The following is a 19,513-nucleotide window of genomic DNA, read 5'->3' on the forward strand; positions in this document are numbered from 1 at the left end:
CTGTAGCTCACGAAAGCTTATGCTCAAATAAATTTGTTAGTCTCTAAGGTGCCTCAAGTCCTCCTTTTCTTTTTGCGAATACAGACTAACATGGCTGCTTCTCTGAAACCGCACATTACAAAGGTCTCTGCTCTGCTTAAGGGGGAAAAGATGTGATAGGCTGATGACTTGAGCTGGGCTTTGTGTTGTGTCTATAAAAAGCAAAGAAAGAACATTACTATGACCACAAAAAATTATGTATTTGCTGGACTGTGACTTCTTCCCAAAGTCTGTTGGACAATAAAAGGCAAGTCTGAATCCATGTTCTTTAAATAAACAGACTGTTAGGCTCCAGGCACTTGCAAAAGCATTTTAATGTGCTACCTTGTCTAGACGATCTCCTCTTAGAGAGTGGGGTGGGTGACTTGAAGAGAACAGCATCATTTACACTGAGTCTGGCAATGAAAGGGATAGGGAAATTACTAGCTATACTGGGCTTGCATATTTGATACTTGCTGACCTCCCTTTACAATAGGATATTGAAATTCATCTGCACACATTTCACTAATTTAATCTTCATATGCTTCTGGGAACTCATCTGCATTCAGTGAAACATCAGACAACAAGCAGCACCCTGTATGTAAAGGCAACATGGCCCCATGACAAACATGTATTCTAATAGGGCTATTAGAATGTCCTCAGACTAGAGAACATTCCACTGAAAATCCAAATGAGGTTGAGATACCTTGTCACCCTCCAGCTTTGGAATGGAGCACTCAGAAAGCACGTTTTTGAGTAAAATAAACTCAACATGGAGCTTTTTGCCTCATATCCAAATCCTGGTTCAAATCCAGCTCAAGTCAGGAGCAGTCCAAAGTCACTTCTGAGACAAACGCAGCCTGTGGGTAATGAGTTGCAGAACTCTACCCAATCTCTAGTTGCTCAGGAAACACATCACAAGAAATACTACAGCAACTAGTATGAATTAGCCCCTTGTTGGCACCTTAGCAGAAAGGCCAAGACCAGGCTGAGCCACGAATTCCCTGAAAGTGGTCACTCCATGGCAGAGCTAAGACACACTGCTGCGGAGAAAGGCCTTCTCCTTGCTGGGCTAAGAGTTTCTGAGTCTGACACAGTCCAGCACCTTTCACGATCATTGAAACAGTGGTTTCAAGATGAACAATGAAGGTGTTTCCCTAAGCAAACATCAGATCCCAGAAAGCTTGCTCACTTGGGCCCAATCCTGCAGTCAGATCAGCACAAGCAGACACCTACACCCATGCAAAGTCCAAATAAAATCAGTGGGGTTCAGTATGAGCAAGAGGTTCTGCCCAAATGACTCCAGGTGCAGGACAGTGCCCTAAATCAGAACGCTATCAGAATCCAAGTGGCAGCGTTGTAATTTACTAGCAATCCTGCTTCTAACGAGCTGTAATATACTAATGCAATAGCTGCTAATTTGTTGTTTGCAAATTCCAGCATAATTTATCAAATGGGAACATGCTAACAGGTGCAGAAACAAATATATTAATTAATATGATCAATACGAAACAAACAACCTGCAGAAGGGGATGAGTCTGACGACACTGTGCCAAGCCATGTGTGCAGAGCAGCTCACACATCCCTCACTCCAACAGCTCCATGGCACATTGCTCACTACCAAAACAATTAAAGTCCCTTGATTTGAGATGTCCTGGCCCATCTGAGCCGCTTGTCTCTTACATAATAGATAGGACCCATTTCCACTCAGACACTAGTGGGTCTTGGCGCACAGCGCTGGGCTCCAGCTTTCCTTACTTTCATTAATAAAATAGGAAACTAGAACTGTGTGACGCTTGTGAATGATTTTCCGGGTCATCGTATCGACCTTGCAGTGTTATCTTGATCTGATCTTCAAAGGGTATCAGGAGAAAGTCGCCAGCCAGCCTGGGTCTGAGGTGAAGAAAAATAATCCCTTTGCACTAAACAGGATAGCGCTAAATAGGGAACAGCTGAGCCATCAGTGCAGGCAAATGGAGACATTCACATGCAAGAGGGACGGCTCATACTGTCTGCACACCGACAGCTGGCGCTTTAAATATCAACAGCTGGACCCGTGGTTACCTGAGTCACTGATGTAAGGAGAACAACCCTTCTGGTGCTTTTATAGTAAACTATTAAGTGGCTGGACCAGAGAGTGCTACTCAGAGCTGTGTCTGTCCCTGCCCTGCCTGCCTGCCCCTCAGCATGCAGCTTTACCACCCCACTTCCCTCTAGTGATCTAGTACGAGAGCTCCCTATGACCATCCCAGGCTCATCCCCTTCTGAGGCTGGGTGATGCTGGGGCGCGATGGCATCTGGAGCCCACCTCCCCCAGGAGGGAGGTTGCCACAATCTGGCTCTTGGTGTGGAAGTCGAGAGCTCACCCTGGGATCCTGATCACCAGCCCAGCCAGGTCAAAGGCGTGAGCATCTCAGTTTAAACGTCAGGGAAAGCTGAGCCAAGCAAAGCTCATTTCACCCTGCACACCATGCACCAGCCAGCTGTGTTTATTGTTTGACGTCCCCTCCCTCTCTCCAACCCACATTTCCTGTTTTCCCTAATCACTCTCCATGTCCCACGCTGGACACTGGACGTGCACTGACCGTGGCTTAGTGAGCCCGAGCTGCCTGGGTCCTTCGTACCCTACGGCTCCGACCAACCGCAGCAACACTCCAGAAGGAAGGTTACTCAGAGATACGTAACTCTTTCCTCGCTGGCCTGCCACTGCACCCATGCGCTGCCAGCATCCACAGATACCTACAGAGGGTTAAAAGGCAGCTGGGGTATCTGACAGCCTGGCAATTATGTTCAGAGAAACCTGGCACATGCAAGTACAGGGGCACGCCACCCCGGCGGCCCCTGGACATTCAGCCGCAGAGAAGGGGCCCTCTGCCCTCCGCGCTATAGCATGACGAGAGCACAGCTCCCATCCAGGGCCTGGTCTTTCATCTGCGGAGTCTGAGGCCTGGTCTACGCTACAAACTTAGGGCAACATAAGCTGATCTAATAATGTCTGTGTCTACACTACCGAGTCCCTTCCGCCAACCTATGCAGCCTGTAAAGTCAACTTCTGTACTCCACCTCCACGAGAGGCTTAGCCCTTGATCCGACATCCATGGGTCGACATCGGGTAGGGTAGACACTGCACTGTGTAATTCGAATGAATTGGCCTCCAGGAAGTGTCCCACAGTGCTCCGCTGTGACCGCTCTGGAGAGCGCTTTCAACTCCACAGCCCGTCAGACAGGTACCCAGGAAACAGCCACGCCCCTGTTAAAGCCCTGGGGGCTTTTGAGTTTTCATTTCCTGTTTGATCAGCGTGGAGAGCTCGCCAGCACAGCTGATCATGGAGACTCAAGGCCGCAAACGCGCTCCAGCATGGGGCACACAGGAGGTGGTGGATCTGATTGCTGTGTGGGGAGAAGAGTCAATGCAGGCAGAGCTCCAATCCAGCAGAAGAAATGCTGACATCTATGCCAAAATTGCGCGGGGCACGGGGGGGAGAAGGGCGACAGCAGGGACGCACAGCAGTGCCGCATGAATATAAAAGGAGCTTCAGCAAGCATACCAGAAAACAAGGGAGGCGAACAGTCGTTCTGGTTCTGCCCCACAGACATGCCACTTCTATTACTCCTGGGGGAATTCTGCATCACTGCGCACGCGCAGCATTTATGTCCCCGGCAGATTTCTTTGCTTCCCCACAGAAAAATGACTTTGATGGGGAAGCACAGGGAAGCCACAAGAGTGGTCATATGACCCTCCTCAGCAATATGTTTCGGGTTCCCAGGGCAGCCAGCAGAGAGGTCAATCACTGCGGGGCAGTGGGCAGGACTGGGGGAAGACCTGGCTGGAACACATGACTTATGAGGAGAGGCTGAGGGAACTGGGATTGTTTAGTCTGCGGAAGAGAAGAATGAGGGGGGATTTGATAGCTGATTTCAATTACCTGAAAGGGGTTCCAAAGAGGATGGCTCTAGACTGTTCTCAGTGGTAGCAGAAGACAGAACGAGGAATAATGGTCTCAAGTTGCAGTGGGGGAGGTTTAGGTTGGATACTAGGAAAAACTTTTTCACTAGGAGGGTGGTGAAATACTGGAATGCTTTCCCTAGGGAAGCGGTGGAATCTTCTTCCTCAGAAGTTTTTAAGGTCAGGCTTGACAAAGCCCTGGCTGGGATGATTTAGTTGGGGATTGGTCCTGCTTTGAGCAGGGGGTTGGACTAGATGACCTCCTGAGGTCCCTTCCAACCCTGATATTCTATGATTCTTAGTAGAAGTCTGTTAATGGCCCTGCAAACTTGGATCACAATAGATCACACGGTAGAGTTACCCACTCCAAATTGACGCCCCACTGACTGGTAGCCGTCTGGCGTTGCAAGCTTCCACAGAGCTATTGCCACTCACTTCTCCACTGTCAGATCAGCTCTCATTTTCATATGGCTGCGCTTCAGGACTAGGGAAAGCTCTTCACACAGTTCCTGGAAAATGGCCTTACGCATTCGAAAGTTCTGCAGCCACTGCCCGTCATCCCATAGGTGCATAACGATGCGGTCCCACCAGTCGGTGCTTGTTTCCCAGGCCCAGAAACGGTGCTCCAGGGGGTCAAGGCGATGCGTGGCTGTTGCCAGTAACTAGGAATTGCTCCGCTCCGTGTCTTCCAGCAGGGCTTCGTGTGTGGCATCGCACTGTTCAGTGCGGTGGCTCCTCTATCGCCTGCGTACATACTGCAGGATAAGGCCCGAGGTGTTTGTAATGCTCATAACGGCAGCGTAGAGCTGAGCAGAGTCCATGCCTATCGTGCTATGGCATCTAACTCATGCTTATGAAAAAGGGCATGAAAAAGGCTTGGTTTGTTTGCTGCTGTTTTCAGGGAGGGAGGGAGGTAAGTGCACCATGGGAGGCTGTAAACGCCATATTCCCATAACCACCTGCACCAATGTTTTGGTCCCATAAGGCATTGCAAGCCCAACCCAAAATTCCACTTGCCTATGTGCACTGTGGGATAGCTACCCACAGTGCAGTGCTCCATGGGTCAGTGCAAGACCTGCCGACACAACGAGCTTAGTGTGGACACGCAAGATCGACTTGCTTAAATTGGAGGCTTGATGTCAACTTACATGAAGTCGACTTAAGTCTGTAGTGTGGCCGTGGCCTGAGGGGCAGCACACAGCCCAGGGAGCAGAGGGGAAGCATCCCTCGGGGCCAGGAGTGACGCTGCAGCGTAGGGCTCTGGGAGTAGAGTGGATCCTCTGGGAGCTGCATGAGGGGAATTCACTGGGACAGTAATTCACTGAGAATCTTTTTTTTTTTTTTTTAAAAGAAACCAAACACTTCCCAAATCCTTCCAAATGTCACATCCTGAGAAGCCAGCACATCCTGCCCAGCCCCACTTCTTGCCTGTGAGACACCCTGGAAATGGACAGTCTGTCATTCGATATCCTGTCTCCACAGAAACCTCAAAACCATGCTGTTTTCTCCAAACAGCATCACATTGGTTACATTCCCAACATGTCGCTTTGCATTTCATCCCTAAGAGAGATAGTCCCTAGATAACAGTATTGGTACAGTATGTGCCACAAAGATTTACTGTCTGCCACTGGGGACAAACCGTCAACGAGGTGCTGCATTGCAGTGTGTGCATCCCTGGCAGGAGGGGTTTACTAACCAGATAAGGAGATCATCCTAACACAGATATTATTATTATTATACATATCAGCGCACTGTACTGCTGCATGTGGTCTGGTGGGGTGTCTGATAATCATCGTTTGTAATAATTATCTAATGGGTCTTTAACTGGGATACTATAAATCCCAAACTCACGAATGCAAAAGCCTGTTTGACAAAACCTCCATTTCCTATTGGTTCTGCCTTCTTTTAACGCCTCTGTATGTGAGATGCCAGAAGACACGCTTCTCACGCTTACAACTCACTCCATTTAAAAGGCCTAATTGCCAGCTCAATATCTGATATATAAAGTGTGGGATATAGGATCAGAATGTGAAGTGTGAGATTATTCACTGCCTGTCACATACAACTCACAAGATTAAAGACTGGCAATCACATTTATCAGACATATTTCCAGCATTAAAAAGAACATATTAGAATAAACAGAATTTCAAAACATTGGGGAATAGAAATAGGAAAGTTTTAGAACAGTGATTAATGCCCTTGTCTTTCACTGTATCACAGTTGCATAACAAAACATTGTATTTGGTGACAGAATCTGCAATCACGGCACAACACCCAGGGGTACGAATGCAGCTGGTAAGCTTTAAAATGCAATCATCCTTGCAAATGATCAACTAGGAAGGAAAGTCTCACCCCTTCCACCCTGTGTGTCTTCTCACTAATTCATAGTTGTTTGCGCCCTTCTCTCTCTTTGCAATCCACCCTCAAAGTGGAAACCTTTAGGACTCAAGAAAAACTAAACTACTGGCAGAACTAGATCAGTGTTTGCCCAAATTAGTACCTGTCTCCAGCTGTGCCTACTTCTGTAGAAAGATTTAGCTTCCAAATGAGAAATTAACTAACCACACCAGGCAGAGCTAATTAAAAGCAGACTAATCTGCTGCCCCTTGAATTCAAAGTGCAGGGCTTGGGATTTAGAACATTAAAGTACAAACTATGGTCCCTGGGACCTGGCAGGGCAGAGAGCCCTTTCCACAGTCCTTACAACAAAGCATTTGGAGGGGCAAGCAGTGAGCACTGAGTTTTGGGAGGAGGAAGGGAGGCTAGAAGAAGGCTTCCTGCTCTACACGGCTCTGGACAGAGTCTCCCCAGATCCATGGCCAGGGCCAGGGCCAGTACCCTCTGGATGCTTGGCACTGCTCCACAATGCCAGGCAGCCAGAACCCCACCTTAACTGGCTAGTCAACCCAGGTTGACAAGCGACTTGGCATCGACGGAGCAGTGAAAGTAGCCAGCGTGCACTGGTGAATCTTGCCCTCCCAGTGGCATGAGCACGAAGTGCAGCCAAGAAAGCGTTTATAAAAAGATTCCGTTTTACATTATTTTCTTTGAAAAAACATGAGGTCCCAGTCTTGGCTCCTCCCCTCGCCCACCTTCCCCACCTCCACAGTTCTCTGCATGAGAAGCCCTTAGCACAGCCCTCTCTGAGCCATACAGCTTCCTCCATCCAACATGCTCCATGCTCTGCCACAGGCCTCATTTAGGACAGCGCCCAGACCAAGCGACCACATGAGGAGCAGGCAAACACGGCCTTGGAAAACCACCGACTGCTGCAGCGCCAAACCCCCACCCTTCTGCCCAGAAATCGCTCCAGGGGAGAACACACCGGACCGGTCCCATTCCAAAGCCACTGAACGCGTCAATAAGGGTCCCTCCAAACTAGCCCGAGTCGACTGAACTCTTCTTACCGATATTTTCAGAACTCGGTCTCTCTGGATTTCCCCAGGTTCACTCTTTACACCCATATGGTGTTCGTTTCTCCCTTTGGTCACATAAATCGTCCTAGCCATTTAGACAGACTAAGCCCATCCATGTCTCAGAACCAAAACCCACAAATTTGAACCTAGCATCTTCCTGTTGTGGAAGTTATTTAAGCAGAGGAGGGGTTACACCAGCCACCAACTCACCTCTGTGCATCTCCAGAGCTCAACCCCTACAGCAGCTAACGAGGAGCATTCTGGGTAATTCTATGCAAAGGAGCGCCCCCCCACCCCCACTTTCAGACACATGCAGCACTAGTGGAGACCAGGTGAAGGAAGAGACAACATTTGTAATCTCAGTTTTCAACCTTGGGCATGTAAATTAGAGTGTTTAAATCCACACCTGAAACTCCAGCGCTTAGCGTCAGGCTTTCCAGGGATCCTTGTAATCACGGAGTCGGACCTCCTGCCTAACAAAGGCCAGGGAGCATCACTCACTAATGAACCCTTAATAAATAATAATACTCAAACCTTCACATTCCAAAGCCCGCTCTAAACACTGGCTAATTAACCGTCACAGACTCTCGGAAGTGGGCAAGTACCATTATCATTTAACCAGTGGGGTCACTGAGGTAGAGAAGTTAAGTGATTCACCCAAGGCCATAGTGAGTCGCTGTCAGCGCCAGGATATGAATTATGCAGGCATTGCTCCCAGCCCTGTGTGCCAGTTCACTATATCACTCAGCCTCTCCAGGCACTCAGGGGAGTGACTGCCAATCTGCAGGCTCAGCTGTGGCATCACCCAAGTCTAAGAAACAGGTCCCCCGTCACACATCAAATTAGTTCCCCTTAGTAAATACCTAACTCTTATCTAGTCCTTTTCCATCCCTAGACCACCGACTTCTCCACAAGGGAGGCCAGCAGCATTATCCCAAGCATACAGCCTGTACACAGAGTCCAACAGCTGCCTGCCAGCCTCACTTGAGAGCGGGAGACGTTACCTCTTTCTTCCTTCTCTTGACTTTGGATGTCTTGTTTTCTTTCAGCTTTTTGGATTTTTTTTTCTTCTGCGCAGTCACCTGCTCCTCTGGATAAAATTCCTCCAGCCCTTCCAGCACTCCATCCTCTTCTTCTGGAGACAACACAAAGAGGGAGGAAAGCGAGATGTTACACAGCCAGGTTCACAGACACACAAAGTATGGGAATTGTGTTTGACCCCATGGGAGAGCATTGGCCAAGCAGCTCCATCAGCCTATGGGATACAAGGACATGTGGCCTCGCTCAAGTTTCTGTTTATTGCCTGACTCACGTCCAGCTGTTAACATAGCTGTCCCAAGTTAGGCTTTGTCTACACTGACAATTGAACAACAAAACTTTTGTCTTTCAGAGGTGCTAAAAAAACCACAAACACACACCCCGAAAGACAAAAGTTTTGCAGACGACAAGCCCCAGTGTGAACAGTGCTTTGCTGGCAGGAGCGCTCTCCTGTTGACAAAGCTAACGCCGCTCTTTGGGGGTGGGAGCTTTTTGTCAGCAGGAGAGCCGACAAACAGCGGCTATACTGCACAACGTTTAGCCACACGGCTGTAGCTGTGTAGTGTAAACATAGCCTTACCGTAGCATTAGTTGCCTACCAGGCCAGCACTTAACTAGCTGCTAATGCCTCATGCAGATCCTTGAAAGACAAGTCTCAAAGTGTCAGCCCTGGTTTCCATCTTCATGGACCCCGTTGTGTACATGCTGCTGCCCAAGTCACATGTGCAAACGGCTGTCTGTGCTCGTGTAACTGGTGTGCAAACTCAAGTGGAAGGCACTGCAGACACCAAATCGGAGGATGGGCTTAAAAACTAGTCCCCAAATTGTTTCCCCTGTGTTTCTCTTCCCACTTATTAGTAATTATCACGATTATCCATCGAATCACCGTTCCTGTTTGTATGAAAAGACACTTTGTTTCTGCCGACACCCCCTGCCCTGCTGCACACTCCTCCCACCAGAAATCAGTTTGCGACACTTTGGGGGTGATTGTGATGACACAGAGCAGGGGGAAAAAGCTGCTCTACAAGGTCTGCAAAGTGCAGGTGTCTTTAAATCCTGGAGATGCAGACTTGCCAAATGGCTGGTCAGCTCCCAGCTGGCTGTTTGGGAAACCGATAACAGGACAGGATCATTGCAGGTAGAAGACAGGCAGAACGAACAGCAGCACTTGATACCAATATTTAAATTTGGATTAAATAATGGGACCTGGAAAGTCAGCTTGCAGCCAGAGATAAACGTTCGTACTTTAGAGGAAGCAAAGGGATTCTTACCCAGCAGCCCGGCGTGGTAGCTGGAAATCAGGGACTGAGGGATTTTTGAGTGGGCCAAGTTAAAGAGTAAACGCAAAACAGAGAACTAATTTTTGGTGCAGTTATATGTTCTGACCTGAATCCATTTGCTATGGCATACTGCTGCGCATTTGCCCAGTACCAGCGTAGCATGCACCGGGCCCGGTCTCAATCTCTCTCACCAGCCACTCTGCTGCGGGGTCAGGGATTCTTAGGAAGCTGCTCTGCTTCCATTGTGGCGTTCTAGGGGCGACACAGCAACGAGGCCGGTACTCCGCTCTCGTTGGCTTCAAAGGGAATTAGCATTGCTCAGCCACGGACAAGTCTTCGGTCACAAGTCTTCAGCAACAGTATTTGGTGGTATCTGACACCTTCAGTTTTGTCACAGTGCAGGTTCTGATGGATGCTAGGTCATAAAAGGGGGCCCAACCCTTGCAAAAGCTTACTACAAGGCGTAACGCTTACCCCTAGGAGCAGGCCAGAGGGTGCACGTCTGGAACGGCATTCAGCACTAAGCTGATAGGAAGTATTTGCAGGACCTGAGTCCCAGGTTCATGGCTACAGCACTTTCAAACAAAGAGGAGGCTTGTTCGAATCAAGCACACATCATGCACACAGCTCTTCGGCGCTTAAGGCTCAAATAATATGAGTCGGGCCGTTTAGGCTCAAAATTCGGGTTTTGTAAATTGATCGGGGCTGGGGTCATTTCCACAGAGCCTAGAATTAACAGCAGTATCTTCATTACTTCATCTAGGTGTCAGCGTAAAGAGCTCTCTCCTGGATGCGTCACTGTGGACACTGCCAGCAGGAAGAGCCCGCGCACAGAGCCTGGAACCTCATCTCCAGCCTGCCGCACAACTGTTTTGGCCATCAGAAGAAGAGCTTTGGTGTTCAAAAGAGTGCACTGCTATTATTTCGCAACCCTGGCGGGGTATTAAACAGGAAAGCCGTTTGGATGGTTAGCGCAGGATCAGAGGCGGATCATGCAAAGGGGTCTCTAGGCTCAGACACTAACCTCCCTTTGCATCACCAAGGTCATATGCCAGGCCTGGTTTTCAGCAGGATGGCAGCCCCCAGCAAGCGGGCAAGAATTGCTCCAGCATTCAGCACAATGCAGTGGGAAGGGGCAGTTTCTGTTTGCTCTTACAGCAGTGCCACTAGAAACCAGCTCCCAGAGAACTGGAGCTCCATTTCCAGCAGGGTAGGTGAGTTTTCAGTGCAGCACAAAATGCAGACTCCAGCTCTGGCTAGAGAGAACCATCCACACCGAGAGATGTCCTTGTGGGATTTACTGCAGGGATCCAGAAAGTGACATAGACGACACGATCCAAGCTGGGTGAGAGTCTAGCTACCGAACAAACAGGATTTGGTTTCAGGGCGCTCTCTGTCTTAATGATGTAAGGTGTTACTGGCAAGAGAGAGAAAATGCAGGTAGGGAGTTGCAGGAGGATGAAAGGGGGCAAAGAATCATTTGCAGCCTTCAATAATAAATGTATTGTCTGGAGGACAGAACAAGGGGTTGGGAGCAAGGAACTCGCGGGTCCTCATCCAGACTCCCTACGTGGCCTTGGGGCAAGTCACTGACCTTCACGGCCTCAGCTTTCCCATCTGCAAAATGAAGCTAAGGATGCTTGCTCTCTGCCTCCCAAGGGAGCTCGTGAGGGCTGACGTTTGGAAAGGGCTTGGAAGATGCAGGGGGCTGAGTATTCCTGTTACTGCCCGGAGGGGCTGGGGCTGGGCGCCACAGCATGCAGCACCAAAGCAGAAGGATCATCTCGTTTTCTCCCGCAGACGCCCGGGCCCACGAAGCCCCCGCCACTGGCCTGCTCAGAAGCAGAGGGCGGGGGGGGTGGGGCCGGGACTGTCTGGACGCCTCTAATATGCTGCCTGCTGTTGCTGATTTGGGCTTGTAGGTAATGAGGAAGCACTTGGCTTTTTATTGTTTACCCTTTGCCTTTTGAAATAGATCCTGTTAAAATGGATTCAATGAAATCAAAGAAAAGAGAGAAAACTCGTCTCTCTTCTGAGCTCCTTCCTCCCCATCTACCTCTGGCTGCATATTGCAGCACTGAAGGCAGGAGTGATGCTATGTCTTGGGAGAGGCTGGTTGTTGCCCCCGGCACACCCTCTGATGGCCCCACTGACTCCTGGACAGACCCAGAGCCGCCTGAACAGGAGCAAAGCGAAGCGTCCCCTCAAAGCATGCCGGCTCTGCTGCTTTCATCCATCCGCTACATCCCCACCAAGGCAAAGAAGCTCGTCACTAATTGCAATGTACCCTTTTATTTTCCTGTCATCATTATCTTCCAAATCTTGACATTCTTACTAATGAGCTTTGGCATTTTGTCAAATTGTTGCATTTCCTTAAGATCCAGTTCTGTGTTGTACTCTTCTGTTTTCTTTTTGAATTTCTAAACTTCTACGGTAATAATTCTCCAATCTCATTAGACCGGACAGATTTTGTGTTCGACTTCAAAACACAGCAGTTTAGACTTTGCCAAAACAAGCAGCTTAGCTCCATCTCAGTGAAATTTATTAGACAATTGACAGAACCATGCCCTGCAAGCAACACATTTCCCTCACCTCTGACAGGACCAGAATAATCTCCACTAAAAAGCACCAGATCAGAGTTCTTGGCCTCTCTATCAGGTGCATGAGGCTCTATATAGAAGCCATTCAGCATTGCTTGATTTTATTCACAACACCGCACAGAAAAAACAACCTTTTGGGGCAGGGAAGGGGGCTTTGTATCCCAATACAAATGTAGTAGCGACGGGACTCAGCCCCACGGACCCGAGTCTCGCAATGGGACAACAGAGCCGTTTGCTTTGAAAAGAAGTTTTAAAGCCTTAAGAGTTTTCTCGATGGAGCTGGAGCCCAGGATTCCATGTACAACGAGAAACATCCTGGCCTCTTTTGTGCATTTCCCACAGCAGTTTGTGTTGTGAGTCAGTCATTGCAAGATTCGGTTTACTATTGAGCGTTGGTTCCTAATGATCAAGATGTCAAAGGGTGGGGAATGAATCCAGGCAAAGATATCCTTGCTCCTCAATGCACGTACCTGTTATGCACACAGCAAGCTAGGCACAGAGCTGCCTCCCCAACCCTTCTGCTGTATGCCGAGTAATCTCAAAAGATCCCAAATCGCATTGCAGACTGTGCCTACAAGCACCACTTCCCCCCATATCTGGAATAGCCATTCTGCTATTCAGGGGGATAACTTCTCCAGCTGGAACTCTGCCTCAGGGAGATGGAAGGCAATCTTCCCAAACTGACTTTTGGCCAGGACACTGCATTTAACACCCTTATGCAGACAAAAAAAAACGTGATGGGATCTTAGATGAGCACAAGAGGTCAAGACTGTTGGCTTCCCATCTCATCTCAGCCTTTAGCAGCAGAGTGGTCCCTGGCTCTGGACTGGGGCACTGGTTCAGTGCAGACATAGCAGGAAGCTAAGCTACCTACTTAAACACCAGCACCATTTCCTGCAACATTTGTTTTTTTCCCCCTGGTTTTACATCTGTCATCCAAGTACTGACCGAACCCAACCATGCTCAGCTTACAAGAGATATGCTCCAAGCCTGAGGTAGCCTAACGACTCATGAGCTTCTGGAGACCTTGCACAGGTGACAGAGACTGAGCAAATGCAGCCAGGGCTGACGGCTTTGAAAGACAAAGGAATATCTTGTATCACATATGAACAACCTGGACAGACCGTTGGAAGGAACCAAAAGCTACCTGTGAAGCCAGAAGGTGAGCAACCCCTGATCTGCAAGACCTGTGTTAATTGAACCTTTCCCTAGATCTTCTGTGGGCTGCCCATTCCACTCCAGGCAAACGGAAACTGGAGCCACTGGCGTTCCCGTCTACAAAATGAGGATAACAGCGCTTGAGAGAGACGTTAGTGCTACCGCTGGAAGCACAGTAACTAAGCATGTCACTTTCATTACATCCAACCAGGAGACTGAGGCATTTGGGCAGAACCTTGTTTTGCTCAGTAACGGAGACCAATGTGCACCAAGTTTATTTTTAAAGTCAACCCTTTCACTCCACACTCCTGTTCACAAGCACAGCAGCTCACTCACATGACTCTCATAGATATGAAAGCTCCAACCCAAAGGTACGGCTCAGTAAAAAACAAAATCCCCAGGGACATCCAGTGCACGGAGAAATCGCAAGGCGGATTCCACCGCATGTGATGAAGAGAGTTTGATTCTTAAACTTAACCGCAAGATTGTGAACAATGGCCTGTCAACCTTGAACCAGAGTAAAGAAGCTGACAGCAGCTGTGACCGTTCAGAGGAAAAACACCTTGCACGCCCTGCCTACCTGCTTTTCAGTGGATTTAAACTCTCCAGCATTAACAAATCCAGAATTCATGCACTGCAGCATTCAGGTTTCTCTCTCACACACAATCTACCCTCCCTCCAAAACAACAACAACATGTTCAAACGTCTGGTGCTGCAATACAAGTGTCCTGCAGAGACTTCATCCCGACCATCCCTCCGGTTTACATGCGTTTGTTTTGTTTCTAGCGAAAGACCAACTCCTCCCTTGCTGACAGACCATCTCCATAGTGGAGGAGCAGCCTCCTTGTTCCTATGAGCTCTCCCTCCTGCACGGCTTGTGCGAGAATGCTTGGCCCCGATTTTGCTGGGATATTTTTAATTGAACGAAATGGAAAGATAAAATACTGACCAGGTCACTCTCATTAGTCCAAAAGAAGCAGAGGCATCTGCTACAATCACAGTCACTTGCTGGAAGCTGCAGCATTGGAGGCCGAACTGGCCCAGGTCAGCCTCTCTCAGAAAATGACAGCTCCAGCCAAAGGTCTGGGAAGAGCATAAGCCAGGCAGCTGCAGAAGAAGGCAAGGGAAGGAGCCTGCATGGGGAACAAATCTTTGATAATGGGCTCTTCAGACAAGTAGGGGAAATTATAACACGATCCAATGGCTGGAAGCTGACGCGAGACAAATTCAGACTGGAAATAAGCCATGCATTTTTAACAGTGAGGGCAATTAACCATTGGAACAGTCGACCAAGGGTCATGGTGGATTCTCCATCACTGACAATTTTTAAATCAAGATGGGATGTTTTTCTGAAAGCTCTGCTCTAGGGATTATTGTGGACAAGTTCTCTGGCCAGTGCTATCCAGGAGGTCAGACTCGATGATCACAATGGTACTTTCTGGCCTTGGAATCTATGGTTCTACGAAATCTATGAAAGGGAAGCCAGGAATTCCCAAAAGTTAGAAACGCTGCTGTTTCAACTGAATGGATAGAGATGCTAAACTGCTCAGATGTTTCATGGAGGCCAGGGGTGCAGGGTGACACCAGGTCCACACATGTGTTTCGAGCTATGCTCCCTTTCAAGGCTTTCATAAGAAGTGACAACCCTCATTCCTTCCCCAACTCTCACACACACTGAGGAGCTGAAAGCCAGCCCCTCAGGGTTGGATTTTAAATCCAACAACCCTACAGCATCTGCATTAATGTGTTCCATTTTTATTAGAGAAGGGGAACAATTATCTAGCCAGCGACTGATAAGAAAATTGAACTAAACTTTCTTTACAAGGGGAAATAAAACTCTTCAAAGTTTAACAATGGTTTTCAGTGAAATTCATGCTCATGAAAGTTGCTGCATTCGCAGCCCTGGACACTGAAGTTCTTTGCTTATCCTTTGACAGCTACAACCTGGTCAGCATGCCATCTGCTAGGAACTGCACAGAGACTCACCAACTCCTGTGCAGAAGGGACAAGAGCCCCCCGTCCAAGTGAGCAATTCAGCATGGCTGAGAAACAGACCAGAGAGAGACTGCTGAACTCTATCGACCAGCTGTCACTTAGAAAGAACACAAGGGCAATCCTTGTGAAGACCTGTGTTAACTGAACGGACCAAGGAGCCAGTCCCAGCTCTACCGATGTGTGATGTGTTATGGAGAGGTGAAAGCTACAGTCCTACCATAAAGCTCATTTGGATCCCCCTGGCGACCCTAATAAAAAAACATCCTCATGCCTTCTCATTCTTGGGTATACATCTCACTGAGACCTAAACAACGTCCTGAGCATTGTGATTCAACTGAACAAACCGACATGGAGAAAAGATGATGGGAACGGAGAATATTTGTCACTGACCTCTAAGCCAGCCTATCCATCGCCCCTGACCTGTCCCTGACCCCACTTCTCAAAGTGAACAGAAACTTCAGGACCAAAACACCCTTGCAGGAAACAGGCTGTTACAACCCAGGTACCCCCGACCTGCACAAAACACCCTGGTCTGAGGGAGATGCAAGCCCTGAGGCCAAGTCAATACTAATTCAAGCAGCACTAACTCAGATGTGATACCTACTGCTGTTCAAGATGGAGAATCTTACAGAGTGAGAAACAACTTGGCATTCTCTCTGCTGGAAACTTTATGTTCGTTTTTCCTTCATGTTTTCCATAACTTCAAAGCAGAGTTATCTTCACCAAAAGCACGTGTTTTGTAATCAGTGTATGGAAAACATGCTAATTTGCAAATTTTAAACACCTCCATACAAAGAATAATCAGTAAATGTAATTCTGCATATGGAGATTATTGGTAACTGAAGTGAAAAATCAGGAAGAGAGAGGATGCAATGGGGATAGATTTTGCAGGTGAATTTGAGATGCACTAATATCTTTAACAGGAAACAGCTGGACACAAGTTATTTTACTGAGTTCATGTTAATCTACCACACTCTCATCTCTCTCCAGCACATGCAAACTCACACTCACTCATTTGCATGGCTCTATTGTGGGCTCTGATTACCTCTCTGATTGCACTTCAGTCAGGTGCATTAAGAGTAAAAACCAGAGAGATCTTAATAATCTCCTCCAGAGTCATTTCTGGGAAGGAAGAAGAATAGATCCATTCTTGACACTGATGGGGAGGCATCCATCTGCCAGACATTAAGAATTCTTCATGCTTTGGAAAATTAAGGACAGGATGGAGATGAATAGCTGTGCAGCTTGTAAAGATGGGTGTTTCACTCCTGCCCTCATGTTTTAAATGAAATATGTTTGATGGGCTTTTGGAATCTCAATCGCTTATGGATGACAGTCCACATGATATTGGCACCAGGTACCCTTATTACCGCCTCACCACGGGGGTTGCTGGATTTTCGGGCTTGTCAGAAGTAGCATTATCAGCCCCTACTTTTCAGGAACTCTGACTCACTCCTATACCATTGCTCTCCACTAAATGGGCTGCATTCAGGCTTTCCGCTCAGGAGAACATTTATTTTAGCAATGTAAGAAAACGAGAGGCGCTGTTAGGACCAAATTCACTATGGGTAGAATTCACCCTTGTGCAGCAGCCAGCACAGTGAGATTTAAGTGCCACATAGCCCTGGTGCGGATTCCCTGCAGAATGGTACATTTGGCCCTGTTGGCATAGGCAAGTACAACTCCATTGGCTCGTATGGATTTTTAGCCATTTGTGCGAGCACGAATTTGGCCAAAGTGGCTCCTTTAACAGATGCTATAGGAGTTTTTTAATTTGTGGATGTAGTTTTGGTTTGTAAAATATCAGCCTCTATGTACAAGCAGAAACTTTTTCCCAAAACCTGAAAACAAAGACCTACACAAACAGGAGTGCTGCTGAAGACCCTCACACAGACTTAGCAAGGTAATTATGTGCCGTTCTGCAGGAGGATGCCACATATTAGGAATTCCCAGGAATAAATATTTGGCTGCTTTGGGGGAGGGGCACTTTGTGTGCCCCCCATGGCCGGAGGAGCTGTTTTCCCCCCTCCCTCCCTCCACGGCCAGTGGAGCTGCCTCGCCCCCACACCCTAAGGCCAGAGGAGCTGCCTCTCCCCACCGCAGCCCCAACGGCAGAGCTGGCTCGCTCTCCCTCCCCCCTCCCGCAACCACGGGGCCGATCGAACTGGTTCTCCCTCCACAGTTCCGGAGGACCTTTCGTCTCCTGCCCCAGTCCAGGGCCACCAGAGCTCGCTCTCCCAGGCCCAGAGGAGTTCTGTGCCCCTGACATGGGGGGGCCTGGGCCTCTGCTTGCCCCCACCCCTTTGAGCATGCCCCTGATGCCAAGTAAGGTCTCTAGCCAAATAGCAGGACAGATTATTACTATATTTATTGATGTCACAACTAAGGAAATCCATCTCTCAGTGCTCAGCTATAAGTCTTACAATTAATAAGACTCCCTGAATAAGTTAAGCCTTTATTTCATTATTTCCCTGCCCTCTTTTCCTCTACCAAGATGCACCTGAAATGTCTGCTAGCTGCTTTCTACCTGAAACGTACTCAGCACTTCTGTCAGCTCAGCAGGTAGGTTTCAAATGTGCCAGGTACAGCCAGGTAAAGCAATCAATGGGCCAATTAAGAAAAACAAAACAGGAAAATAAAAAAGTCTTTCAACTACTAAATCTAGTTTAGGCTTCATTGAAATGAGTCTGTTGGCCTTAATAATCCCCCTGGACAGTCCCCACGATATAGAGAAACCTCAAGAAAAGCAAAGGGAAGTAAAAGTGATACAAGAATCATAGGTAAAACGTCAGTGGAGAGAATGAGGGAGGTAAACATACAAAGGCTGGGAAAGAGAAGACCAAGGGAGGCACATGACCCATCTGTAAATCCCTTCCAGGTAACACTGCAAATGTAAAGAAAAGATTTTTCACATCCTCAGAAGGTGGTAGGTCAAGGAGCAGTACCTGACACTTAAGAGGGAAACTTCCAAGGAAAAGGGTCTCTAGGCCCAGTCACCACAGATATCAAAGAATGGGTCCAAAAAGTCTTTAGTGGGAAAGATGTAGAGATGGGATCCTGCATAAAACACGAATCAGGCCAGACAGACCCTTGTCACACCCCACCAGGAGTCTACAAATGGCTATTTGCCCAGGGTACAAAGCCACATACACTCTGGAAAGGCATACGTTGCTCCAGCCATCACTCTGCTTAGCTCTAAGGAGTGGCGTCAGTTCGTCTCCAACACAAAAAGACCCAGTACAGTAAGTAGGGAAAAATTAAAAACCACTCCAATTTTCTCTCTGCCTGAGGTTTCAGCTAGTTATTTAGGCCTTCAGCTAGCCAGGCCAGGCAGGGATGTTAGGCACTGAGGGAAGAGAAGAAGAAGTCACAGGAGGGAACTAAGGGCCAGATCTTCAAAGGTGCGGAGTCCCCCACAGCCGCTGTTGATGGTGAACGGGGCTGCGGCTCCGCACCCCTCTAGAGCTTTTCACCCTTATGTCCCGGACGGCCGGCGTTATTTCCCCCCCTGCAGGCGGTGGGCCTCTGGGTCCGGGGTGCAGAAGGAACCAGAGGGGAAGGGGGACCCCGGGGTGCTGGCAGGACCCTGGGGCGCAGCGGTGTCGACCCCCCCGCACACCGGGAAGGGGGGCCAGTCCCGCCAGGAGGGCACTTGCCCGGCGACAGGCGAGGCTCCGAAAGTACCTGCCCGTGGAGCCTGGCCTCCGGGCCGGCGGGGAAGGCGGCGGGCTCCGCGGACCGCACACCGGAGCGGAGCCCAGGGGACCCCTCTCCCCGGCTGGCCCCGGGACACGGTCCCCAGGCTCGGCCACCCCCCGGCCAGGGGGGAACCAGCCCCCTTCCCTCCCTGCCGGCCGCGCTCCGCCGCCCATCACCGCAGCCTCCCCCCCGCCGGCGGCCCGCCCCGCGCCCCCCTACCTGACAGCTCCTCCTCGTTCTCCATCGCGCCCCGCGGCTCGGCCCCGGCCCCCGCCGGCCCCCGCATGCTCCCACCTGCCGGGCGCAGGGAGCGGCTGCTCCGCGCGAAGATGGCTGCGGCGGCCCTGGGTGGGTTTTTTTTTT

The 19,513-nt window shown here is 49.1% G+C and overlaps 1 protein-coding gene across 5 annotated transcripts in view; it reads right to left on the minus strand.

The window, feature by feature from the left end:
* The window catches only part of CHD5 (chromodomain helicase DNA binding protein 5), an 82,614-nt gene extending 63,101 nt beyond the window's left edge, over nt 1-19,513 (minus strand). For 4 of the 5 annotated variants that reach the window (XM_048825248.2, XM_048825246.2, XM_048825245.2 and 1 more), the window contains exons 1-2: nt 19,370-19,513; nt 8,385-8,515 (exon numbers count right to left, since the gene is read on the minus strand). In XM_048825248.2, the coding sequence (XP_048681205.1) occupies nt 8,385-8,515; nt 19,370-19,436 (198 nt within the window). In that variant the 5' untranslated portion in view covers nt 19,437-19,513. The remainder of the gene's footprint in view (nt 1-8,384; nt 8,516-19,369) is intronic. The other variant, XM_048825247.2, reaches the window with a different exon arrangement.

Source organism: Caretta caretta, chromosome 18, assembly GCF_965140235.1.
Source record: "Caretta caretta isolate rCarCar2 chromosome 18, rCarCar1.hap1, whole genome shotgun sequence".
Lineage (NCBI taxonomy): Eukaryota > Metazoa > Chordata > Testudines > Cheloniidae > Caretta > Caretta caretta.